A 27203-nucleotide genomic window follows, 5' to 3' on the forward strand; every position below is an offset into this window, starting at 1 on the left:
CCTATCTGCAGTGGAAACAGTTCAAAGGAGACATACTGAATCCCTCATCCTGATTGCAGATTTAGATCAAACTACAAAGAAAAACTGGATAGCTATATTTGAGTGAGGAGTAGGAGAGCTGCAGAAGCAGGGATGAGTTAGGAATGTAGACCAACAGTCTGTCTGTCCCAGTCTCCAGCAGCGGCAACTGCAGGTGCTTTTCAGGGAGAACATATGAGCTAGGCCACTTCTATAGTCCGTTCCCCTTGTGCTCCCCCAGTGGCTACAGCTGTTAAATAGGAATGGTAGAGGGTACATCACTGCCTAGACTTCTGTTATCCATTTACTGACCTGTTGTTCACGAACACATCTAGCCCCTTTCTGAATTTGCTGGTGCTGTCTGCCTCTACTCCTCTGCCTCTGCTGTGGCAGCAATTCCTGAAGTTCACTACCTGCTGTGTAATGTCCTCCTTTCTATAGTCTGATTTTAACCAACCTCCTTCATCTAGTGACTCGTCATTCTAGTCCTTCAGGATGTGGTGAAGAGCATTCTGCGGTCACCTTATCTGCTGCCTTATCTGAGTTGATAAATCTCAGTGAGATTCTTCTCCACCCTCAGCCTTCTCCTCCCCAGACTCTGTCCCCTTGATCACTTTAGTTGCCATTCTCAGTACCTTCTCTAACTTCACTACATCCCTTCTTGAGATGCAGAGAGGCCAGAGCTGCATGCACTGCCAAGGTCTTAAACAGCAGGAAAAATGTCCTCTGTCCTGTTTTCAATACTCTCCTTGCTGAATGACTTACTACATTTTGGCTGCCATTGCATATTGAGCTAATGATATCAGAGGACTTTCAACCATGACTCCAAGAACTCTCTGCTCAGTTGTAACTGCCACCTCTGAGTTCAGCATCATGTAAGTATAGTTTGGATTATTTTTCCCTCAGTGCACATTGAAGCTATACTAAAGTTCACCTGCCATCTTTTTGCCCACTGGTTTAGTCTTGTGAGCTCCTTCTGGAGCTCCTTGCCATCAACACAGCATTTGACTACACCCAAAGATCTTAGTGTTATCTACAAACTTGAAGATTTTTTTGATCATTCCCATGTGCAGGTCATTGAGAAAGATATTGATTAAAACTAGTCCCAGCAGTGATACCTGGGAGATCTCCTGATGACTCTTCTCCATCTTGAAAATTGATCATTAAGCCTTTCTCTTTGCTTCCTATCCTTTAAACAGCTTTCAGTCCTTAAAAGAGCTTTTCTTCCAACATCAGCTTAGTTTTTTTTAGTAAATGTTGCTATGCATCCTTGTCAGATGCTTTTTGAAGATCCAGATGTATTGTATCCACCAATTCCCATCTTTACTGGCACAGTTTTGAAACTTTGGCAGGTTAGTGAAGCAGGATTTCCTTTTACAGAAGCCATGCTCGCTCTAAATGACCGTGTTTACCCATGTGCACAGTGATCTTACTCATACACAGAAATGCAAGACAGCTGCTGTCCCCACTGCATGGACAGCTGAGCTATTTGTGAGGCAGTCCTTGACCGGCTGCAGTTTGCAGCCCACCATCGTAAGGCAAACCAAAATCAGTATGGATTTACATAAAACACTGTAGTGGCTCAGGAGCAGCTTCAGAAGCAACTCAGCTGTCCATCCAGTAGGAGAGAGCAAGAAATCTGGGGCAATATATCACCACGTGTCTCAGAACAAGACATTTTTGAGCCAGACGCCTTATTTACTGAGCAGAAAAAATGGCTCCAAAGGAGTAACACTGCTCATTTTTTGGAAAGGATAGCAAAAGCTTGCAATACTTACAGTAGTTTTGCTCCATAATTTGTCTGTTGCACTGATTTATTGGAATGCTAAGCAGATGAATCACTGATAGAGGATGAGGTTTTGTGAGCCTGGCAGAGCAAACTTTCAAATGTGGAGAATGTCTGGTTTGTTATTCCTTGTCTGTGTGTTTTTCGTACCCTATCGATTAACGATTATTGAGCAAAAGTGCTAAGTTGGAAGTTTTGTTCTGGCAGTAGCAACATTTTAATTATTATTATAGAATATTTTAAGAACTAAACAATACTCCTAGTTTTCAAATGATGACTCTGAGATGAGAAAGGACTTTGCTAAACCTCTGAACAACTACACTGAAGCCCTGACTTAGGACACAAAAAGAACAAAAGTTAACCTGCATTGACACAACTGTGTGGCAGAATTACACAGTGCTTATTTGGTCCGAGCTTTAGACTTCCATGAGCCCGTGTTCATGTTCAACCACGTAGCCAGGTAATTACCAACTCCAGCCAAGAAGCGAGTGTTCTTCTGTTCTGTGGAGTGATTTTGGGCCAGTTCGTTTTGTTTCAACTTTTTACCTTTTTGCTTTCTTTATTTACTTGAAGTAAGTGCTTGGTTTTCTTGGCCTCCGTGTGCTTTTTCAAGTAGCCTGATGACCTGATTAGCTCAGTTTGTGACTTTACTGCCGTTTGCTTGTTTTACAACTTTTTTACAAGAATAACATTTTTTTCCTTGGTTTTAAAGTAAGTAATCTGATGTTCCTTGTTTTCTTACAGTTCTACATGTATTAGGAAAGAGCGCAGGAAACTTCATTTTTACTCTGATTAGAGACTTGAAAGTTTTGTCAGCTGTCAAATACAGGTGTCTTAACAAGGGACATCGTAGTTATTGGATTCTGCTACTTTCCTGTCCTGCGCCAGATGCTGCAATGTCAGGAGTTCAGACTTGCGTGACCCCTTAATGAATTCAGACTGCAATGACCCTTCCTTTGCACTCTTCTGATATTATAAGTGTTTTTTCTCCCAATGGGATTCAGTCCTTCTGCATAAGATAAACACATATAGGAGCCAATGCTGGAGTGTGCTGAGTATGCTGCATACCGCACAGAAATTGCGTAGCAAAGTGCCTCTTATGCTAAGTTAATTTTGGTGAAAAGGACACTCAGCAGCTTTTCTGATCAGTCCTGCAGAGGATGGAAAGATGTGCGACTGACACAGGTGATAAACATAGCAGTAGTACTTCTGTGGCAGTCGCATATTCCCGTTCCACCTATCGATGGTTTTCGGGCTGATCTGATTATGCTGGCAGAAATAGTTGTGGCTATGATTTTTCCTTGCAGCACCAAACCCAGCTTTGACATCCTTGTGAGAAACCAACCCTGCTGTGTTTGCTTGAAAAGCATATTTATTTTCTCCCTTTTTATTAGATTCCCTTGCCTAGAAAAAAAAGAACACACTGCGACATAGCTGGCTAGGTGTGACAGGTTAACATGATGCACTAAATGTCAATAAGAATATGTAAGGTCTTCTGGTGCCTTAGGGCTTGAGATTGTTTCTGTGACGTTCTTTGACTTTTTATCCTTTTCAGCAAAAGCTAAGAGAGCTGCTAAGTGTAGGTTTCTGTTTTATAGTAAGTGGAAACATTACTGGAATGCTTTTAGATACTTTTTTCGCATTGCAATTACATGGGTTGCATTGCCCATAACCCTGCAGAGACATTCTGAGCTCATGTTTTGATTTTTCTCAAGAGAATGCAGAAAAACTAGTTTAATATCTGCTGCAAAATTCCAGAAATAGTCTTCCTCTTTAAAGAGGAAAAAAAGCCATGTCTCTGCTCAGAACAAAGAGGGAGTAAATAAAACATGACCATCACAGCGTAGGCACTTTTGTACAAGAAAGTACTTAGAATCCTGCTGTTTTTTAGAAAACTTTGGTACGTTTCATTCCTGAACTGGTGTATCTGTTGCCTGGATTTACTAGACCCATTTGAAATTTGCCTGCTCCATAAATATTCCCAAACTCCTTCTTGGTCCAGCAGATGACTGGAGCAGAAGCTGCCCAGAAAACGTGACACTCCAGCGCATGTGTCCCTTTCTCCGCAAGCAATGCAGGTGGCAGGACCATTTAGTATGTTTAAGCCCGTGGCTGCAGATATCTTCCTGCTGTTTTTTTTTCCCCTCACTTTAGCTTTCAAATCTAGTTTTTTACCTCTCAAATAACAGATGGGATACTGTGGTATAATGTTATAATGTGCTGACTTTTGACCCATAAGGCTATATGTGATTTAGGCCTGATAACCCAGCAAGTTAATAACAAAGCGCAGTGTATTTTGATTGTGGTTGCAGGAGAGTATAGGCAATCTTTTGTATTAACATGCATTATATTGGATAATGATTAAAATATTGCTGAAACACAGCTGTAGGTCAGTGGTTTCTGCAAATTGAAGAAATTAAAATGTTTACACCCATAAAATCTTATGCCTTAAAATCTGTTCTGCCTCCTACCTTGCTGACATGTGAGACAGCTCCTGGTTTCTCTGATGACCGTTGTCTCTGCCAGGATTTCTGATCTCCAAGCTCTTGTGGTTTATTCCTCCATTTGCTGGTTCCCTGGGAGACAAAGTGGCATTTTAATCTTGCTCGAAGCTCTTAGTGAGAGTATCCAACTTTTCACTGTAACCGTTCCCTCGAGAGCTATCTGACGAGGGTGTACAGTGCAGACCTGACTGCTCAGTATTAGAGTTTGGTTCCTCTTCGTTTTGGGGAGCTTGATAATGGGGTTAGCTTTCCATTGAGGTAGCTTAATGGGAGAGAGAAATTGGTTATTCCCAATAGCTGAAAACCATTAAGTGTATTGCCTCCACTGATCAATTCACGTACTCTCTTCTGCTGACAGACTGTTTTTCAGGAAATGAGGATTCATATTTGATTAGTCAACCTCTGAGTTCAAACTGCATGCATCAAGGCAAGAAGTCTTAACTGGACTCACCACTTAAAATGGCAGATTGGGGTATCGTTCTTAGAAAACAACTTTCAAAGGCAGCACATCTGGGGAAATTTCAGAAAAGGTTCAAAAACTTAACAGCTACAACCTTATTTTTCTTTAGGGTGCTAGTGGTAGCACTGACCTTCAGCATTTCCCTCCCATTTTCTGTGTTGAGACTCTTTCTTCTGGATCATTTGAAACAATCCAGTATTTGAGTCTGCCCTAAGAACTAAATTCTGTGCGTGTTCCTCCTCCCAGCTGGGAAGCAGTGGGAGCTTGTTTTGCTATGAGCACCAGAGGGCAAGGGCAAAGGATGATTTATGCTAAGTACAAAATTCACATTCTAAAGCAGGAAAAAGAAGACAGTGAAAGAAGAAAGGGAAAAAAAAAAGAAGAGAGGCTTCTGGTTTGAGTGCATTGGAGGAGAGCTTTGCTAATTCTGTACAGGGGGACTGAGTAGAGCCTTTGGTGTCTTACCCTACGCTTATCATCTGTCTTGCAGTATTTAATTAAGCAGAGATGCTGCATTTGGTTACAGTGTTGAGAAATTCAATGACAGCCTGAAAGGATTTTGGAATTCGAGCTCATATGTCTCCTGTATTAGGTCCAGCATTTATAGCACAGTGTGAAATACATGGAAGTTCTGACGGGAACAGAACTTCATTATTCTCAAGTGTAACAGAAAGCTCTTGGAAGACACATGTCCAAGAGGGATGCACTTTCTGCATGGGAAAAAATGAAGAGCTCTGCCTCTTTTGTGGGTTTTGTTTCTTGGCATGGAGGGAGCTAAATACACTGCTCCTGAAACAGTGGGAAAACTGGTAATAAAGCATGTTATCTTGGTATCATTGCGAATCTGCCGAGGGGCTGGCTCCCCTGTCCGGCGGCCTTGTGGGAGAAGGGAGGGATATGGTGCATTTCAGTACGTGTGCACGCTTGTCTGTATGTTAAGCATTTTTCTGTCTTATATTCATTCACAGCTGTGATTAGTGCTCATCCCATCCATTCACTCGATAACCCTCACCATCATTTCCACTCCGGCAGCCTCGCTTCTCCAACTCGCAGCTATCTCCATCACCAGGTCAACCCGTGGCCGCTTGGCACATCCATGTCCCATTCAGACAGGGCCAATTCCACAGGTGAGATATAAATGATCAGGTAGATTTTGATTGTAATGGCACAATGAGTGAAACGTGTAGAAATCGAAGCCTGTAAGACGCGCATGAGCTTAACTTGGTCAGTCTCCATTGTGGTGTTTTCCCAGGGAACGTGGAATCTCCCGACAGTTATTTTTCTTCCTTTCCAAGGTTATGACTCTCCTTGTGCTGAATGAAAATAAGATTAACATGATTGAGGTTTTCACATAGCAGCTGCAGCTTCAGCTAGCGCTTTGTGTATCTTCTTCAGTAGCGTGAATCACAGCGTTTTCTGGTTCGTTGCCAATAAAAGATCAGGGAGGGAATGGAAAAAATTTTTTTTTCTTTCCATGAAAAGGCAGCGGGATGGGTTTAAGTACGAACAACATCCTTGACACTTAGGTTGAGTTTTCTCCAAAGAATTTCTTGCATAGATCAGACATTGATCCTTGGGATACGTGATCGTGATCATATTTTATACACACAAATTCAGATAGGAAGATTCCTCATCTTCAAGCCTTTGGCCTGGGAGTCTGAAACTTCAGTTTACATCTAATTAGAACTCGCTCGCTCACTTAATATGATAATAACTTTCCTAATTAGTTGCATTTAACGGCAAGAAAGGACAAAAGTCAGGTCTATGCTGTTGAGAGCTAATGTTAGTTAATATTCCTGAAGCACACAAAAAAATCTTGCTGTTTTTATGCAGTGTTTTCAGACTTGAAGTACAGTCGAGTGAACAGTCACTCCCTTAGTTTCTGTAATGTATCCAGTGCTTTGAAAAATTCTGAAGCACCAGTGTTGGAATCACAAATAGTTAATTTCTTGAGATGGGGGAAATTCTGGGCTTCTCTAGTTTAAGGTCTGAATTTTAATTAAGGTGCTACAGCCAGAGTTGTTTCCAGGAATATCTCAGCTGTTGATAGTCAAAGCATAAAACAATTCATGAGGCTGCAAATACACAGGCGGACGAGGTGTTCGAGGCAGAGGTTTCCCTTGTTCTGTTTATTCTGCCGGCGTAATTACAGGCGTGACAGCTCTCGCAATCCGGATCTTTGCTGGCTGTGGTCTAAGTAGGATTGCAGTGCTGTAAATTTGAGTTACCGTGTCGTCGTTCTCCTGGATCAGGGTGGAGCATGCTGCAGCCCAGCAAAGTTCGTGATTTCATTTTAGCTTTCAGCAAGCAAGGGGATTTCAAGCCTGTCTCAGAAAAATTTTTGGCTCTTTTGTATACACCACAGTGACGTTTGCTTAACATAGACCTGTTTAAGAGTTTCAATGCTTTGAAATGCTCAAGTGGAAAATGAGAATGAAGATCTGTGTTCCATGCTGTTCTTATGAGGCCAAGGCTGCTAACTACGTCCTATCACGTATAGCTGTTGCAATGCAAAACTGTTGTTTTCTTATTAGACCTGTGTGCTCTAGTGAACTCTTATGTGAGACTGGCTTCCACAAGCCAGATTGCTAAATGCTTCATTTTGCTAAGGCACAGTAATAGGCAGGGATAAAAGGAAGAAAATAAAAGGGCGTGAAGTAACATTAGATCGACTTGGGGTGTATCATTTCTGTGACTATTCAGAGTACCTTCCGGAACAATGGGAAAATGTAAATTTTTGATAAGCGTATTTTAGAAACACGGTAATCCTTAGATCAGTATCATGGCCTTGGGCAGCTGCTCAATTATGAGATATTTTTCTTTTTCTTTTTTTATTCTTCTCTGACTGAAAAAGAGCTGCAGAAAAAATGTGTCTTATAATCAGAGGATTTTAAATCTGATCACTGTGTACTCATTTAGTTCTCAAGCTTATTTTGTTATTGGGCCATTTCACCTTAAAATAGGACAGTTGCATGGAATTGGTGCTATTTGCTACCGAAATAGCTGATATATGAACTCACTTTTTAGCTTATAACAGCAATCTTGGGAAAGGTGCTTGTAAACACTGCTGCCTTGCTTCCGTCTGCCCAAACAGGAAATTTCTGTTAAAAGAAAATCAGCCACATTTTGTGTTCGTCTGTTGTAGAATCTGTTCGAAATACACCTAGCACCGACACCATGCCGGCTTCCTCGTCTCAGACGTGCGCCGACCATCAGGATCCGGAAGGCACCACAGGAGCTTATCTGGCGAACACRCAGGAGGAGGACTCGGCTCAGAACCTCCCTACGGCCCACGTCCGTCCTTCACACCCGCTGAAGAGCTTCGCAGTGCCTGCAGTCCCGCCAGCCGCTGCCACGTATGATCCCGCGTTGCCAAGCACACCGTTACTGACCCAGCAAGGTGAGCGGGGGGAACCGGCAAGAGACACTTGCCAGAAAGAAAAAGAAGGAGATTTAGGGGAAAAAAAAGAGAAAAGCTCCTTCAGGGATGACAGAGCGGGGCATCAGAAGAAATAGGTCAGAGGCTGGACTGAAGTTCATTGGTATAATTTGCAAGAGCCTTTTATTTTGAGTACATCAATAAACTCGAGGAAAATTCAAATTTAGTGTTCCATAATTTGAAGCGTTCATTTTTCCCTATTCTAATAAAACCCTTGTTATTCTTCTACTTCGAAGAGCTTTCTGAAATAGGCAGGAGAACCAATTAACTGATGCATGACTATGTGACAATTTATTTTAAGCTCCTAACCATCCAGTTCACTCGGTGAAGACTGCGTCGATCGGGACTTTGGGAAGAACTCGACCTCCTATGCCAGTGGTGGTTCCCAGTGCCCCTGACGTGCAGGAGACCACCAGGATGCTCGAGGACTCGGAAAGCGTAGGTACACTTACGCTGCCGGTGGCTTTCTTTGGCAGTGCTTATCAAACTGTGATGAATCTCTGTTCGTGGCATAGTTGTAAACTTTAGTAATGTCTGCACTGAGGCTTTCAAAGGCGGAGGATAATTAGGTTTCTGACTTCCACCAAGCGCCAATGCCTGTTAAACCTTATAAAAATCATCTAGTGCAAATTCCTTCTGCACAAGTCAGTAAATTCAGAGACTAAGTACTTAGATGTAAGCATTAGTAGTGCTTTCTAAATCTGAAAAATCACCTGTGAGCATACGTCTATTCTTAATTACACAACACTGAACAGATGCATTGCTTCCATCCCTTCCAGTCCACAAGACTCACTGAGTCAAAACTGATAAGCCTTCATCAGCGTTTTGGCTGTCCTCAGGCCATCTGAACAGAGTAATGTTCTCTAAGATTGCCTTTATTCTTGATGTGAAGAGTGTCTTTGCTTGCAGAGCTGAAGGCCTCCTTCGGTGCTCTTTGCTCTTCTGCACAGCTTAACATGCTGTGCTCATGCTCACTTTGAGGTGTCATTTATTCCTGTCATCTGTTTTGCAAGCCTGGATCCTATCGAAGTCAGGCAGCTGCTGTTTCCTCTGCTGCTGCAGAGTATCCAAAGCATGAAGTGTGGGATTGTAAAAGAATAATTTAGCATTGATGCCAAAACATTTAAATATATATTGTTTTTAGATACTTAGATGAAAGTGTCCTGACTTTCTAGGAAAACTGCAACTCTTGAGCTGCTTTGGGAATCAGACAGCTTGTAAGAAGTCAGGATGTTCTGGGTATCAGGCACTGGTTTCCTTTGAAATTGTAGGAGTTATTTTATATAACATTATATATATTAGTGTCACTGGAAATGCTTATTTTGAATGATTTTTTTTCTTGTTTCCTTGTTCTCCTTTCCCTTTATCGCGTTGCTGTTGTCTCTAATTCACTCCCTTGATTTTATTTCTGTATCAGTGTTATGGAGACTGTACACATGCTTGATTTGGTGCACTTTGGCCCTTCGATCTATTCATCACTCCTATGTCATTCGTTTTTTCTCTCGTCAGTAGAGAACACGATTTGTAGGGACTTAAAGACATTAATGAACAGAATTCAGTAAGGATTTATTGATAATAGGTCTTACCTATTAAAATAAATTTGATAAAGATAGTGTAGTGGAATAGATTTCTCTGGGCATTTCAACTAATACTGTATCTTCATTAATAACTTAGTACAATATAAAATCACCACAGTACACTTTATGTACTTGTTAAATGATGAGTTTTGAAAAGTAATTAGAATTAGAAAATCATTTGAATTAGTTTTATGAGAGCCTGTAGGAGTGAGTCTGATTTTGTGTTTACTTCCAGCTCACTGCTTTTTATCACTGTTGCTAGCTGGCAAATAACCTTGTTGGACACAGGACAGAGAGGACTTTCCTGGTACAAAGCAGGCTAGATTGCTTGGTAAACTAAAAGTGGCTACAGCTCCATTTCTATCTAAGTGAAAGCAAAGGTTTGTAAGAAGTGAGGGAGGTGAGATTACACTGTCAGGTTTGAGGACTCCACTCTGGGAAAGACTCCAGTTTTGCAGTACACTGTCAACTGAACAGTAGCTTTTTAATATCATGCATATTCATTTTATTTATTATTTATTACTATATTTACATTATAACTGTTTGGTGTATTAATATATATATATAATATAGTATTAGGCTCTAGTCTGAAAGTCTAATAATGTACCTCAGATTTAGAGAGCAGAACCTATGAAATAAGAGTGCAGGAGTTTTGTTGCTTCTAATTTTGCATTGGCACGGCTGGTAGTGCAATACCATGTGGAGCTCTGGCTTGCTTTCTATGAAAATGCTGTTGAGAGAGTGAAGAGGGTTTGGAGAAAAAGTGCAAGAATGACTTAAGGGTTGAAAACTACACAGTACGGTGGAAGACTTGATCAGCTTAGAAAAGGTTTTGAGGTAAACTGGTTTGTGGTATCTACATACATGCATTGATAATGGAATTATGATAGTTCACAAACAATTTAAGACTATCTAGAAGCTGAAGCTAGAAAATTGAGGCTAGAAATGGAAGATGATCTTTTTAGCAAGCATAAATGATTTTAAAAACTATTGCGCTAAAGTGATTCCTGACATTTTTTCACTTAACCGAGGAAGATTTTTCTAAAATATCTACTTTATTTAAATTGAAGGTGTTATCTTGAAGCTGGAATTGATATGAGGAAACCAGATAAGATGATCACAGTCTTACAATCAATTATCGCAAAAATATCTGCACTTGGAAATGGAAAGTGGTTTCAAGTTATTAATTCCTGGAAATCCCAATAAATCTTGTTCATGTGTCAGGGTCACAGTCTACACCAGAATCACTGATCATTTCTTCTTACTCCTTTTTCTGTCCCTCTCTAAAGAAAGCAAGTTATCCTGTCAGTAACTAACTACCTCTTTGAAAAATCCTCCCGCAGAATTATGAACCGGATGAGCTGACCAAAGAGATGGCCCACCTGGAAGGACTTATGAAGGACCTTAATGCCATCACTACAGCATGACCGCCTTCACCAGGACATGACTCCAAATCCAGTTTCACAAGTCTTGGGACTCAGCCTTGGAACACAAGGAATTGTACAGAGAAAAAACAAAAAAAGAACAAAAAAAGAGGGACAGCACATGAGAGCATACACAGAAAGCAAACGAACCGACCAGTGCATTTGTGCTACGGCTGGTCAAAGAGGTGACCCGGCTTGTCGTCACCCTGCAATGAAGTCATTGCCAAGTTGAATTCTAGTTACCTGCTGAGACCATGCAGGATGGGACGCATCAGGCTGAAATCTAGCATCCAGACAAAAGGAAGAAAAGTGGACTTGACTTTTTTTTTCTGGTCAGGTTTTGTCTCAGTGGTGTGATTGCCCTGCCTTTTCAGTGTTGGACATTCGCATTTATGTACAATTTTATTTGTGTTTTTATTTTATCTTTTTTTATAAAAAGGAAAAAATATTGTAATCAAAAAAAAAAAAACGAAACTGTTTTCCACAGCCTAGACTGACGTTTGACTGCTTGTTCTATTGTGTATGAAAATTCATTGCCAGCGTGGGTTGTTCTGTTTTGTTTTTTATTCCGCGTATAATTATGTCCCCTTCTGGCAGTTAATCCATGGCCTTTTGGGATGCTGCACTGCTATTTGTAAGCTTTTTTATTATTTTTATATTATAATTATTAAAAGCCTGACTTTCTCCTCTCATCACTGTGAGATTACCAGTCTGTTTGAATTGAARTGTAATTTGAAAGGCTTGTTTGTCGCTTTTTGTGCAGTTTCAATATTTTGAGTGGGGAAAAGTAGATGGGGAAGGGGAGGGGAGCCAGGGGAAGGTTTCATTAATGTTGTTTTCTTGTCTTTCTATACTGACTTGAAAGACCGAAGAAAATGAGAGCATCTTCTGTAACGTCTTTCCTTGTAACTTCAGCATACTGTGTCTCTGGTTCCTGAATTGCAGTGAGAGTCTCATTTAGAAACTTAAAAAAAAATTTTCCTTCTGTAAAGTAGGGTTCCTTATGTTTAGATGACACTACAGCTTATTTTGGCAACAGTGCTCCGTTTTGTTGTTGTTTGTTAGTTTAAAGATCACCTCATGAAACGTTAAGGTGCAAATTGAGCGCTCGTTCAGCACGGAGAACTTACTTAGCACAGCAGCCGCGCAGCGCACAGCACTTCTCTGCCGGCGGCCGGGGCCGAGCTGCCGCGGCGCCCGGAAGCAGAGAACTGGGGCCCTCTGGTACTCAGCAGCGTATCAGATCATGCCATGCCTTCGAAAGCGCAACACGGCCACAGGATCCTTCAGCAGCAGGTCCGACCCCGGTGCAATTTCTCTCTCCCAGGCCAGTTAAACGGTGCTCTGAGACGAGCCCTCGTCAGCGCAAGGGTTCTCGAGAGACATAAGCAAGGCAAAATGTATTTTTTTACGCTTTTGAAACCTTTTGAAAGAAAACAGTATTAGTGACTCAGGTGCTGTTCTAGAAAGGAAGGAAAGTTGAAAGGGAACTCCTGCACAAGGGGGAAAGAAAATGCTTTTTATTTTCTCCTTGTGTGATGGCTTGGCTCTGCCATCCTCTGTGATGAGGAATGGCATAAAAGGAAGAACTGTATTTTAGTAAAAAAGAAAAAAAACAAAACCCAGCTGCCCAAGAAACTCATGCATATTTTCATTTTTAAGATGAAAGGAAACCCCAAACTTTCACCTGGAGAATCTGTTCCTCCCGAGTGAGTGGATATACGATCTTGAGAGCTCAGCGATAAGGACGGAGGAAGCGCAGCCGGCAGGCGTTGCGGATGCAGAGCACGTCTGACCCAGTGCCCAGCTCCTCCGCTGGATGGCTGCGCCTGTTGGGACATGAACAGCAAATACGAGAATGTGTCTAGATGAAAAAAACAAACAAAAAACCCCCACAAAAACCACACCCGTGATAGCTTTTTTTTTTTTTTTTTTTTTTTTTCTTTCCCCCTCCTTTTATCCATTTGACTAAAGCTGAACTCTGGGCCAATTTTCGTAGACCCTGCGCTAAGGGAAAGGAGACCCAATGAATCGTCCCGCACAGCCACAGGGATTTGGGTTGTAGTTTTACTTCCTTTCTTTTCCCGGACTCTTTGTGTTGCCATTTCTAGCAGACTCGCTGGGTTTATTTATTATTTGAGGGAGGGGAGGGAATTAATTGGAGCACCATGGGCCACCTAAAAAATAAAAATAAAAAAATCATGTTTGGACTTTTAATCGATACAATTCAGGGCAAAATAAGCTACAGAATATGTATTTAAATAATAAAGTACACACCCTGTCCTGAAAGGAAGGGTATATGTTTTCCTTTGCCTATTTTTTACCTATACCCAAAGAAATACCATCATACATACACAGTATTCTTAGCTGGTGGGTCTTTGTGAATATTACTTATGTATAACACCATGAATGTTAATATTGTCATTGAATTTGGGGAGGGGAATATTTTTAATGATAAAACAACTGTTCAAAGTTGGTTTTTTAAGGTTAAACTAAAAAAAAACATTTATTCAATTCAGTGTACAATCTGTATTGCACTTTTTCACATTTTAATGCTACGTTTTCTTACATATCCTGTGATTTTAAATTTGGAACATTGTGTATCCTTGTAGTGTCATAGTCGAGCTGTTAAGTGGCAGCTTCCCTCAGAGATGCTTGGGGAAAAAAGCAAACCTGTATATTGTTTTATGATTCTCATGTAGGATAATTTTGAGGACTGCTGTAGACGTCTACCTTTCTGTACAATTTTTTTGCTTTTCTGTAGTATTTGCTGTATACTCTATGGCTTTTTTTAAATAACTTCATGTTTATTATTTTGTATTGGATATCCAATACACTTTTTTTAATCCAATCAAATTCTGGTCTGCTTGGAGAGTTTGTTCTCTTTTTAATTATTCCTGTGCCTTTTTTCTTGATTATCTTGGTGACCAGGTTTGGAATTTTACTTACTTACACTTTTTTTGGTTGCGGTTTGACAGGTTGCCTCTTCCAGAGAACGAAGAGGAACAGGACACTTGCTTATTCCCTCCGTCCATGCATGCACAATTGCAAAAATATCACCCTCTAACAAGCAAGCATCAAGAGGGAGGGATTTCAGATCAGTTAACTACCTTTCAGAGAATATCCTTAGTAAATCAGTAAATCACAGAAGAGTATTGGGCACTTTCTGGTGTAGATTTCAAAGTGCTGTAATTGTTATCCACATGCTTGCTCCAGTCCCTTTACCTTAAATACCCACTTAAATACTCACTCTTAAATACTTACAAGACTCACACTGGTGAACAGCGAGTTTCCTCTCTGCCAGCTAGCCAGTTCCCCAGCTACGTGAGTCACATGTTCTTGGAGGAGTCGGACCATTCCTTGTCCTGACCTCTGCAAACAGAGATACAAACTACTGCAAATACCCCCGATTTTGCTGGTCAGATTCTTCTCACAGGGAAATTTTGCAAGCCTGCTGGGGTCTCGGATGGGAACCAGTCTCCAGCTTCTCCTGAAGGACTGTCACGTCTCTGCAGTTGCACGGGGCCTGCCCAGCCGTGCTGGAAGTGGTGGGGTGCACGCGTGTATGCGTGCAGGAGCAGAGACGCTGGGACTAAAGGCACTCACTCAATTGCAGTGTCACGCAGCACCTCTGAGCTGATAGAGCAAAAATTGTGACCTCTACTTACTAGCCTCTAGATTTAGAAGTTAAAGAATTATTTCTTGCTAGGTTGGTCGGTGTGCATAATTTGCTGCGATACATGCTTTGCATATCAAAGCAGATGAAGAGGTGGCAGGTTTATGAGGTGTTTATAAGGGTCAAGCGGCCCATTTTAAGCTAGGCAGAGGTAGCATTACCTGCTGTGACTTGTCCCCTTCCTGTCCAGCGGCGGCAGCCCGGCAGTGCAAGGCAGGGACACTAGAGGGCAGCGATGCCCTGCTGGTAAAGCCACAAAGCAGAGCAGCGACTTACACGAGTTCTGCATCTACCTGGAAGAGGATAAAGTGTTTCTCTTCAGCCTAGGTGAAGGAGACCAACGTTATGCTGCTTTCTTGTTAGTAGCCGTATATCAGTGAACTCATGCAGCAAACTATTTTTCATGCCTAGTTGTGGCCTTCCTTGATAGCACTTAGGTTTCCAACACAAAAGTTGTTGGGGTTTGACTTACTTACTATGATTCAAACAGCCTAGTTAAATTGGTGTCACGCTTCCAGGCTTTTTCCCCCATTAAGAATGGCCTTCTCRCTTGATGTAAATTGAGACTGGATTTAAACTAAATCACAGCAAGTCACTGTCACTCTCAAGTAAGCATATTCCTATGGGGGCTCATCATGGTTTAACTAAACTGCCTTAAACTGCCAAAATGTTAAACCAATACAACTCTTTCTCCCCGACCCGCCATGGGCTTCAGACAGGTTAAACACGGCTGCTCACTAGACACGTGGGTGTGAATGAATACATACGGCCTGCGTGACTCCTAGTGAGAGAAGCCAGCTGCTGAGATGAGCTGTGACTCTTTAGACCCTGCTATAAACACACGCAGAGCCCAATTCCTGCCACTGAAAGGCTCACCAGCTCTCCAGGGTGATGGACRCTATGGAAGTCAAGGGGACCCTCGTCCTAACACAGGCAAGAAAATGTCCAGGGCTGGTGGGGCAGAGGCAGCAGACAAGCCCGCCAGTAGCTGCAGCTTTGGAAAAGGCAAGCAGACCATTGGCAGGCCCTGCGTGGAAAGGTGGCACCACGAACAGGGTACGAGTGAAAGGGCAGGAGAAGGCAACACCCACAGAGCCAGACTGTGCACCTGCCTTCTGAGAAGCAGGAAAACCTGGACATGGCGGATTGCCAGGGAGAAGGCCTAAAATTCAGTGAGGTGGAACAAAGTAGGAACAAGGCTAGCTCCAGCCTACTCTGAGGGCTCCTGGCCACCTTGCTGTGGGGAAAACGTCCCCCCACTCCATCGTGCTGGGCAGCTGAGTCTCCCAGAGCAGGATGCCCTGCCCGTGCAGTTACCCAGCTCATTTCCCCGCCACAAGCAGGCCTGGTGGCAGCTGCACTAGGACCATAACCTCTTCCCTGCCCTTTCACAAAGTGACAATTGACTTTTGTGCAGTTACCCCCCAACTCAGGGCCTGCTCCACCACCTCTTTCGCCCCTTCATCTCCCTTCCCCAAGGCTTTTCTCTTCCAGCACACACTGCCCTTCCTCTCCGAGGGAGAGTGGCCAAAACAGCCGGTTCCCAAAGGACTGCAGTTCAGAGCAAACCCTAATTTTCCTTGGTAACTTCTTAGGAGGAAGTTCTCTGTTCCCAGCCCTGACTGCCTCAGGGGATCCCACCCGCAGGCAGCTGCCAAGAGGCCACTGGGGCGCTGCAGGGTGCTCAGCCCACAGGAGCTGGGCTTGGCGATGGTTCAACCACAGTCATTTTGTTCAACACGTAAGTGGCTCCACCAGCGATGCCACCGCCAGCCTCGGAGACGTGGTGAAGCTGCGCTAGCATCCGTGGCGCCCTGTCCCCTGCCGGGAGCGGTGCCCACCCGCTCTTCCCCTCTCAAAGCCTGAGGTTTCTGAACCGATGTCACCCCCGGGCAGGCCTGGGCGCGGGTGTGCTGGGCTCAGCCCCGGCTGCCGGGCGGCTCGGCAAAGGCAGAGCCTGGGGGAATGAAATGAGACGTGCCAGCGATGCGGCAGGAAGCGCATCACACACGAACTTCACGCACATCGGCAGTGCTCACCCTCAGCACATCCCCGGCCGGGGAAGAGCGCTCGCCGGGCTGCTGCTCTGCCTGGAGCTTTTGCTGCGCCCGTGTTTCCCTTCTTTCACTTCAGGATGGCAGTCAACTTTTCGAGCCCCCGCAACGTCATCGGTCGGTAAAGCCGGGACGAGGTCCTCGCCCCTGGGCGCCAAACCTGAGGGGAAAAGAGAGCACACGCCACTTACAGCCCCAGCCGCCGAGGGAGCTGGGGCTTGCTGTGGGGCTGCCGCGGGGCCCTGCCCTACGCGCAGCCCCCGCTCAGGGCCGCTCATGGGGAGCGGGGGGCTGCTGCTGCCGGGCTCTGCCGCGCAGCCGGTCCCCCGAGACCCCCTGGCCCCGGGGAGGCACCGCTGCGGGGGATCGCGGGACACGGGGAGGCAGCCCACGTCCTCCGGGACACCTGCGCTCGGCAAAGCCAGGCCCCGGCATCTGCAGGGAAAACCCGCGGAGGGCCTTGGGGGTTTCCTCTGCGAGACGAGGAGACCGGCAAGGGCCGCGGGCCCAGCCCTGCCGAGGGGTCCCCATCCGGCCTCGCCGGCCCCTTCCTCCCCGACGGCTCCGGGCAGCCCAGCCTCCTCCTCCTCCGGGAGGAAAGCACCAGAGGAAAGCACCAGGCCTGATTTCCGCAACCCGGCTCCTCCGTGGGCCCCGTTGCCGTGGTAACGGCATCCACTTAATCCGGCCAAGCGCCGGGCTGATGGAGGCGAGGGCTGGCTTCCCTCCGCCGCGGGGGGCTTCTCCCAGCTGCTGCTATTGCCTCAGGCGGCATGGACCCCCCCGCCGCGCCGCCCCAGCCCCTCGCGGTCCRTGGCCGAGGAGCTGCAGCCTCGTGACAAAATAAATAAATAAATAATAAAAAAATCCGTCACTGGCGAAGGGCACGGAGGTATCTGCAGCGAGCAGCTGCTGGGAAGCCATCCCTGCTTGCAGCTCTGCGCCTCTCCCCCAGCCCCGGCCCCCTCCGGAGCCGCTGCCGGCACCCCCGGCACCTCCATCGTCCCCACCCGGCAGGGCCCCGAGCCGTCCCCGGGTGCGCCTGCCCCCCGCGAGCCGCTCGTGGCCAGCGGCGCTTGGGCTCGTCCCGAGGATGGGGACGAGCTCGGGCTTCACCGGGGACGTCGCAGCAAGGCCGTTGCACGGGGACGCAGCAAAGCCCGGCTGCCCGGGGGTGCTGAGCCGAGGCCGCGCCAGCCCCGCGCTGGGCTGCTGGCAGCCCCGGGTGGGGGGGAGGGGAAGAAGCGCTGCAGGGCTGGGTTCCCCCCGGGGGAGCGAGGGTGCAGGGAAGGGGGGCGAAACCAAAAGGACGAGGCAGCCCTGGGCACAGGGCTGGGGTGGGAATGCTGGCTCCAACGGGGAATTGCAGCACAGTCCCGGCCCCAACCCTGCTGGTGCCCAGAGGGCCGAAGGACAGGGCCTGCAGCCCGGTTACCAACCCGCCGCAGCACTCGGCGCCTTCCGGGCGCTTCCAGCCCACCATGCCTGGGGCCACCCCGGGTGCATGGATGGTTGCCAGAGGCAGCACAAAGTCACGGCTTGGCCTGTCCCCACCGGCAGCTCCCAGCAGGCAGGAATTAGCAGGGCTGACAGCACCCTCCAAAAGGTAGGATGCAGAGCAGCCCCCCCCCCCCCAAAAAAAAAGGTCCCTATGCCCCCTCTTACCTGGCCACAACTCGGGGAGGCTGCTGCTTGCTGCAAGGAGCCGAAGCCACGAAGCGCCGTTCCCACCTCCCCCAGGTGCTTCCCACGTCCCTCCCCAGGGCCGGCTCCCCTTCCAGCTGCAGGCCGTTAGCCTGAGGGCCTCCCTCAGTGCCGTGGGCTGGATCTCGCCCCCTCATGAGGTGTCACTCGGAGGCAGGCCTGGAAACGTGGGGCTGGGCAGCGGTGGAGGACAGGGGACCTAGCGGGACGGGGACCGGCCCTTTCAGACCAGGACCCGGTTCGGCGCTGTGCAAAGCATGCCCTGAGCCACCGAGACCTGGCAAAACCCCGCAAGCCAACAACGGCGTCACGACGAACCAGGGCTGGATGCTGAGCCCCCAGCGCTCGTGACTCCCGGGCTCTCAAGGGGGGGTTCCTAAATCCCCCAGGCTGGCGTATGCTTGGTTTGGGGGTTTAGGTTTGTTTTTGTTTAAACAGATGTGGTTTCTTAGTCCTCACGGGGCAGAGAGAAGCTGGAAAAAAAAAAAAAAAAATCTGCTCCCATGTTCATTCAAGGAGCAGTAAAAAGACGCAAGAAATTTACTCACAAATGTTAAAAAAAAAAAAAAAAAGGACAAAACCCCCCAAAGCCTGTCATAACACTTCAACCAAACCCTAGGATTTTGGAGACGGTTTTGCTGGGGAGCGGGGAGGAAGGATGAGTGCGCCAGGCCGTGTGTCCACGCACACTTGTGCCTCCAGCTCTCCCCACTGCTCCCTGGGGCACCTGCAGCCCCTCCAGGCTCCCTCGGCATCGCTCTCTGGGGTCGCGCTCGAGCCTTCTCGCTAAAGCGGATTAGACGCTGCAGGTACAGCATCCTTCCAGAGCTAGACACGTATCTCCTCAGTTGCCACAGCCTCTCCGGAGGCACAAGGCACTGGCTTGTAGTGACATGAAATCCCACGTGTCCTGGCACTAAATTTTTACTACAAACCACAAACTGCAAGAAGGGCCCAAGGCAGCAGAGAGAAGGTTAATAATCCCTCCGGGACACTGTTCGTGCCTGGCAGTGCAGCCACAAGCTACAGATTTGGCTCTGGCCAGCAAACGTGCCTCCCCCTGCCCCATGTGCCCCCCCTCCCCCCCCCCCCGCGGGCCGCGGGGGGGGGGGGGGGGGGGGCTGTGTCCCTTGCAATACCGTCAGGCAGGTCCTAGGGAGGGATGCAAAAATCCTCACGAAGGAGGAGCAGCGAAGCCCTGTCTCCATCTTTCCTCCCTCCCTAGGAGCAAGACGTCACTCCCAGATCTGCTAGACCTTTCTAACTGCGGTGGGTTTGCGCCAGGCTGTGCGCCCGGGCGTGCTGTGCCCCCCGCGCCGGCGGTAGGGGTCACCTCACCTCGCCAAGGTGACCGTTTCCCGGGTGGGAGGCAGCTGGGCCACCCGGAGCACCAGCGACAGCAAGGAGCAGCTCCCCTCTGCGGCTCCCCCCGCTCTCGGGAGCCACGAGCACGCCGGCACCAAACGGCCGCGGCGAGGAGCTGACGGCGACAGGCACGCGCAAGGCCGGAGCTGACAGCAGCCGTCGGCCGCAGCAGGAGGCCGGCGAGGGCGGACGAGACACCCGAGCGCGGGGAGGGCGGCTGGCCATGCCCTCCCACGAGCCATGCCCGCACGCGGGCTCCGACAGCGGAGGGGGAGCGCGAGTCCGCTGCTCCGGAGAGCTGCTGGGAGCTGCGTGTGGGCGAGGCACAGCCATTCCCATCACGGCTGAAGAAAGCGTGTGTATAGAAAATAAAATAAAAGGGGACGGGGGGCGGGGAATGACCCAGAAGAGCTGTCTAATTTGCAGCACAGGCAGGCCAAGTAGCTTCCCAGACCGGGGAAGACATTCAGACACGCAGGCCTGGGAGATGCCGTTAACAGCTTCCCGCCCAGCCCTGCGGCGCGGCTTCGGGCAGCTCCCGTGCTCTCCCCAGCAGCAGGCCAGGGCACACGCGGCGCGGCCGGCTTCGCGGGCGCGTGTCTGGAGGAGGTAATCAGCCCCGTACACGTGGCCCTGCAGCGCCAGTGCCAACGGGGCACGCGGGAGCCTCCGCAGCTCACGGCGGGCGGGCGGGCACAAGAGGTCACCCAGCGGCAGTCCTAGCAAGGGCCTGGCTTTCGCTGGGCTAAAGCTCCCACTTTAAGCTATCCAGCTGCTCTTTCTGCTCCACTAAAACAGAAGAGCATCCGTCCCTTCTGAGAGACTTCATTCAGTGTCTTTTCTCATCAGGTGCCTGCTAGGAGGTGGACTTGAGCGGAACAGTCACTGCTAGTGATTAGGGTCAGCTGGTAGCTGGAGGCTGAAAGGCAGCTGGTTTGCAATACCTCTTTAGGGAAAAAAAAGAAATCAATTTTCCTTCAAATGCAAGTGGCAGAACCCAGTTAGGATTTTCTTCCTTTGATTTGCCAATTGTAGATGTCACTGTACTCAGCTCCATCAAAATCACAGCTTAGAGTGAAATTGGGGCTTAGACGCCGGTTCAGTGTGCTGGAATTAGTGAGTCAAAACATTTGAGGCCTCTGCAAATAACTTACGTGACGAAGCCTGCATGCACATCATCATGGGTGAAAATTCAACCCCTTTTCACTAACAGGGGAGCAGGCAGTGGGGGAACTTGTCTGAAGATGCCTTGCCAAGCCAGGCAGCAGCCCCTGGGGCTGCCGGGAGCAGAGCACGGCACAGCACARAGCCCTTGCAGCAAAACCTCACCTTTCCATCAGCCGCCTCCGCAGCCAGCGGAGCGCGGTGCCTGGCAGGGACGGGGCAGGGGCACGTTGGAAAGGCCTCGGCCCTGGTGTGGCTCTGGTCGCAGCACAGCGCTTGGCTGCCCCCGGCTTGGCTTCACCGCGGTGCTGCTAATGGGGTCAGCGGGGAGAGTGGTGCTGGCAGCAGCAGCCCACATACAGGGTCACCTGTGCTTCCTGTGAGGCCACCCTGCTCAGCACCTTAAACAGGGAAAACCCTTGGCCCCCAGATTTCAGCGCCAGCAGCCTGCGCGCAAGCTGTGGCTCTGGGAACAGGGATCTGCCCGTTCAGCGAGCAGAGCCCCACCGAAAGGGGGTGGCTGTGCCTTGGTGCCAGGGCCTCAGTATGTTCCGGGACACTTCCTCCCCCCGGCCAGAAAAGCAGTGTCCAGCCAAACCTGTTCACCTGAGCCATCACCTGCAAGGAGGATGGTCTCATGATGTGTCTGCACAGCTTGATTTAATTTCTGCAGGTTTCTTGGTGTGGGCTTGAGCCTAGAAACCAAAGTGGCTCCTGGTCACACCCTGGCTGAGGGACCGCGTGCACGCTCACAACCTAGCATCGCAAACTGAGCATTTCCCTGCATGGGGAAAGGGGGCAAAAAGAAGGAATCTGAGCTACCTGCCAAGCTTCGCATGGGCTCTCTCAGGKGCCTTGTGCAAAGAGAAAACTGTGACCTTGAGATGAGCACGGCTCAGAGCTCACAAGCTGTGTCACCACACTCAGCAGGTGCCTGTCACATCCTCTCCCTCCCTGCCTGGGTTCTGATGAAGGTTTCAGCATCACAGACCTTTGCTGAGTCCCTCCGCTCCATTGGAGACCCTCCGGCTGTGCCCCCGGYGCCTGCCGCTGCAGCAGGTGCCCAGGGCGGGCAGAGCAGGCAGCAGAGCCTGTCCCTCCCTCCTGCCGCACACCGCAGGCATGATTAGCTCCTCCTGGGCTGGGGGCTTTGTTTGGCCTCAATCTCCATGTGAAATGCAATCAAGGAGCTGCACAGCTGATGAAAAACAGCTGTAAAGCCACCGCTGGCTCCTGTGGGCAAACCCAAGCAGAGCCACTCTCCCCCCCCCCCCCCCCCCCCCCCCCGTGCTCCTCTTCCCCCGCTGCTGAGGGGAACCACTGACCCCAGCTTTGGGTCAGCAGTGGGACAGGGCCACCCACGTCCCTACCCGCAGGCCACCAGTCGGTCACCTCAGCCAGGGATGGAGGGATCTGCAAGGGCGTAATGGTGGATGGGGAGGGAGTCTACAGATTTAATGTGCCGTCAGCAAAAACAGGCTGACTGCTTTTTTATGGCAGGTCCTGCCGATTCCCGGGCTTTTACCCTCGCAGCCATTGCCCAGGACCAGGGCCTGGCTCTTCTGCAGCGCTGCCCCTGTCAGACAGGTCAGCACCGGAGCTGGGCTTTGGCCACAGGGCTCCCAGGGTCCTGGCACGCGTTGGCCTCTTTTCTCCCTGCGCCTAGGGCTCACGTGGTACTGATGCCCTGGCCGAACCTCGCAGGGGCTGGCAGACGTGGCTGCCACCCCCCAGTGCTGGGCAGGGGGAATTACCTTGGAGGGCAAAGATCCTGCCTCGTCAGGCGCTGGGCCCACGCGGGTGCCAGCAGCGGCTGCCTTCGGCTCACCGGCACTGGCGCTGTGTCACCGCCCTCGCCTAGGGGAAGCAGAAACTCCTGGTCAGCCTTTCAGTGCGAGCAGGGCCACGGCGCCTCACCAGAGGCTGCCACCCGCCGGTGCTGGGCAGAGGGGCCCACCCTGGCTCCTCTCCCTTCCCTCCCTCGGAGCGCTGGGCTCCAGCTGCCTCAGCTACAGGCCTTTGCTCCCATGCTGGTGCCTGCACCCCRGAGAGCCCTATTCCTGCCCTCTACCCTTGTCCCTGCAGGGCACGTGGCCTGCCGGCAAAGATAAACTTGCCTGGAAAGATGTCCAGCCATCCCATCATTTAAGGCTATGAACATCTGCATGTGCCCTCACCTTCCATGCCCCTGGCCACYTCTCTGTTCTTGGGGAGGCCTTGGGTCCCTCATTTCTGCAAGCTTTCACCTCTGTGTGGGGCTGATGCAGGCCACAAGGCAGAGGTGGCCATGTTCTCCACAGTGCCCATGTAGGGTAACGGGCAGTCCGGCCTCAGGGGCTGCAGATCAGCTTGGTCTGCTCCACCTGGGAGTCCTGCTTCAGCCCTGGCCCAGGGCCAGGCCCAGGGTTGGACAAGCCCTGCCCCATCCTGCAGGGGTGGAAATGTGAGACATTGTCTCCTCACCTGGACACCAGCTCCTCCTGCTTCTGCCTGAAGGTGGAGGAACAGCAGTGGGAGAGACGGGGCAAGCGGTACTGGGCCTAGAGCAGCTCCTTCGTTTGCCTTCTACATGCCATGTCCCACGCGTGAATGGAGGCAGCGTCCTGCAGACAGCTTCCCTTCAACAGCACATCCCAAAGTGATCTTCAGCCCCATCTTCCTCAGCCTCCCATTCCTTCCTCCTGCTGCACCCTCACATGTCCTGTCACCCAGGCCTTTTCCTGCAGCTCTCCTCTCCCTGCCAAGTTTGGCTCTCCCACAAAATAACAGGGATGCAGAAGCCAGATCATGCAGTTCGCAGCTCATGCCCCACCAGTCCCAAGGGCTGGCAGGTACAAGCTTGGCCCCTGAGGCTGAGTGGAGTGAAAGAGCAAAAGCTGTTATCAGTGTTTGGTTTTCTTGATTTTTAAATAAAATATACACTATGATGTATTCATTTCTTTAAAGCAGAGGCTCCTAACTTGCTAATGTCTCCCCCAGCATGGAGGAGAATAGGACAAACGCAAATCCCTTTTTCTTCTCCTCGGCATCCACTGAAGTACCTTGCAGACTCCCTGTTGCCTCCTCTGAGCTCACCAGTCTTGTGCCCAGTGCTGCCAGATCACTGGATTTGCAGAGGAGATATTAAAAAAAAGGAAGGACTCAGCTGTCTGCTTGCCAGGGCATGCACAGCTCCTCCCCGGTGCCAGGCCACCTGGAGACACATAGCTCAGGGCTGTCTCGGGGTCCTCCTGCAGTGACTGTGGCTGGAGAACAACGCTGCGTGAAGGGGTCTGCTGAGGGTTTTGCCAGACCGGTGTCCACACAGTGCCAAAGCATTTTGTGCTCAATGAACCTTACCATCTTGCTGGTTCAAACAGCTCAGTGAGTTTGCAAAGAGGAAGAAAAACCTCATTTCAGAGTGCTGAGCCTCAGCCTGCTTCTCACTGCAGCTTCAGCATCGCTTTCCTCTCTGTCCAAGGTTGCCTGGTGCAGGGGATCAGGCAGTCCCAGTGCTTGCAGAAAAGCTTTGCTGGGGGGAGGACAAAAACAGACAGAAATTCTGTTCTCCCCACCACCTCGAAATCTCTCACTGGCTCTAAGAAGTATTGGTTTGGGAGCCCCTGCCTCTGTCCYGTAACCAGCAACTGCTCTTTTCTAGGAGAAATGGGAGATGGGGCAGGCATACAGTCAGGGACAGTTTCCAGGGATAAGGCTGAGATTCCCATGAAATCCCTGGCCAAACTGCCACAAGAACTGGCAATCTTGCCTTCTCCTGCCACGAGCCCCCACCCCAGTGGGCTGTCTCTTCACAAGGCACTGCAGGGGAGGTAGTAGTGAACAGGAGGTGGAGAAACCTATTGATAGGAAGGTACTGGTGTCTGAATAGTTTGATTTCTGACGGCCGATGTACGAATATCATGAAAGTGTGTGGTCTTGAGTCCTTTCAGTAAGGTAAGGCGGCATCAACGCACAGGCTAAGCCAGTCAAGCCCTTCCATGTGTGCAGTCCTACAGCTGGCGGGGCTTCCTTGGGTCCTCTGGAGATTGGAGCCAGGGCTTTTCTTTGGTCATGGAAAAGCTATCTGTGCATCCTGATCCACACTGACCTGGAGCAGAGACATGACTACTAGCTGTGTTGAAATGCTGGCCCTCAGGTTAGTCCTTGTTCTGTTTAGGTACAAGGGAACTTGTCCTTGGACATGTTGGCTGGATAGTGCTGCTTGCATCAGTGCTGGTACTGGCCTGGATTTGGCTCTGGGTGCAGAAAAGATTAGACTCCATTAGCTAAGCCACACCACCAACTCCTCTGGTGTCATGCTTGTCATGAGGACCAGGAGGCTAGTGTGCTACTGTGAGCTGTGATCTGCCCTGCTCTCCGCAAAGGCTGGGTGTTGTGAGCTCCTCCTGATGCAGTCCTGCCCTTCCTTCTGCAGCTTGTGGCGTAGGGCTGCATCTTGGCTCCCTGCTAGAGGTTGGTGGAGAACAGAAGGCAGGTTTCACAGGGCTGTTTAAGATTTCAAAACTTGGATTTCACTCTACTCCAACATAAAACCCCTGAAATCTTCTTGAGACATAATTTAAATAATTTTTTGACTGGGCAGGACTGACTCAATCCCAGTTTCCTCTTTAATAATAGCATTCAAAATAAAAAAGCCTGGAACAGACTTTCATTTCAAAAGGCCAAACAAACATCTTACTGCTTGGATTTCTTCCCTCAGTGAAGCTCCAAGGCAACTGACCTACCAGGGCAGGGCCATCTGGTTTCAAGGGAACTGCATTCTCTGATGAAAATGTTTGGTTTACTCTTTCCTGACCAGCTCTGCTCATAGAGAGCCAGACTAGATCAGAGGACGGATGGAGGGAGACTGACAGGGTTTCCTATTTTTCTGTGGCATCAGAAGCACGTGGAGGAGAAAGGGGAGAGTGAAAGAGGAGGTCCTGCTTGGAAGTCAGTGCTCGTGACCCTGCACACCCCTCTCTGCAAAATCCTGATCTCACACTTCAGCTCCTTTCCTGTCTTGCAGCTCTCTTTCCTCAATAATTCTTTAAATTCAATAAATCTTTCCTCAATAAATTGTTCCAGCAATTTTTGTCATCTCTGGCATTGGGAATCCTGGTAAAGAAGGTCCTGGACCTAGTTCTCATCCCAGCAGGAAAGACACCTTGTTGATGTGTCACCAAATTAAGTCTTTCATAGGCTGGGTGAGATGTAAAGTTAGAAGGCTAAAAGCAGCCATTGGATGAAAAGGTACCAAGAAAGTGAGATTTCAGAGACGGAAAAATGAAGGTGAGAGCATCGGCAAGGCAGAGGTGAGGYGCTGCAGAGATCTAGCGCGGCTCCTGGCTTCAGCAGGTTAGAGGAGAGGAAGCAGGGAGCACAGCGGCTCGTTACACCTCGCTGCCGCAGGCTGTAGGTGGGACTCCAGCAGTTGGGCTGCTTTCCTCTACACTTTCTGGGCTATGAAGAGAGGGCACGAGGACATACAGCTCCAGTGTGAGCTACTGACCCAAATCATCCATTTTGTGCATACTTCCTAGGGTGTGTTTGGACAAAAAACTCAAAGAGGATCTCACAGGAGTGAAATGAAGTATAAGAGTCAAGGCTAGTTTTATCTTCCTAAAATACCTAAGGTCCTGACCTTGGCACCATCATCCAGTTTAGTTTGAGACCTGGAAATGGCTATTTCTTTTCTCCCCCCTCCTTTTTTTTTTTTTTTTGCTTTCAGTGATAGCCCCTGTTCCAAGTTGTTAATGTGTGTTTCCTGCCATAAGGTTCCTTGGGCTTATCTCTAAGGATCACAGAGTCAGTCAGAGGTTCCAGATCTGCCAGTAACATGAGGGCTTTTCAGATATACATTTGCAAAACAACTATCATCAGATTTCTCCTTTTGTAATGATGTTAAACATTCAAGTATAGGCAAATTTTTTAAACTTTTTCTGTTAATGGTTTAATTTTCTTTCCTACAAGAATATGTGAGGTGGGAATGTGGGAGCTGGTAAACACACTGCTAAAGCTATGGAGACATTAGGAAAATACAGGCAGGAAGTGAG

At 48.7% G+C, this 27203-nt stretch overlaps 1 protein-coding gene across 1 annotated transcript in view; it reads left to right on the forward strand.

Moving 5' to 3' along the window:
• Positions 1–11211, forward strand: part of NEO1 (neogenin 1) — a 146277-nt gene extending 135066 nt beyond the window's left edge. The window contains exons 25-28 of the mRNA XM_026068317.1: positions 5737–5895; positions 7914–8168; positions 8509–8645; positions 11128–11211. Coding sequence (XP_025924102.1) covers positions 5737–5895; positions 7914–8168; positions 8509–8645; positions 11128–11211 — 635 coding nt within the window. The remainder of the gene's footprint in view (positions 1–5736; positions 5896–7913; positions 8169–8508; positions 8646–11127) is intronic.
• Positions 11212–27203: the final 15992 nt, after the last annotated feature.

The sequence above is a fragment of the Apteryx rowi genome, unplaced genomic scaffold (assembly GCF_003343035.1).
Source record: "Apteryx rowi isolate R43461 unplaced genomic scaffold, aptRow1 scaffold_27, whole genome shotgun sequence".
Lineage (NCBI taxonomy): Eukaryota > Metazoa > Chordata > Aves > Apterygiformes > Apterygidae > Apteryx > Apteryx rowi.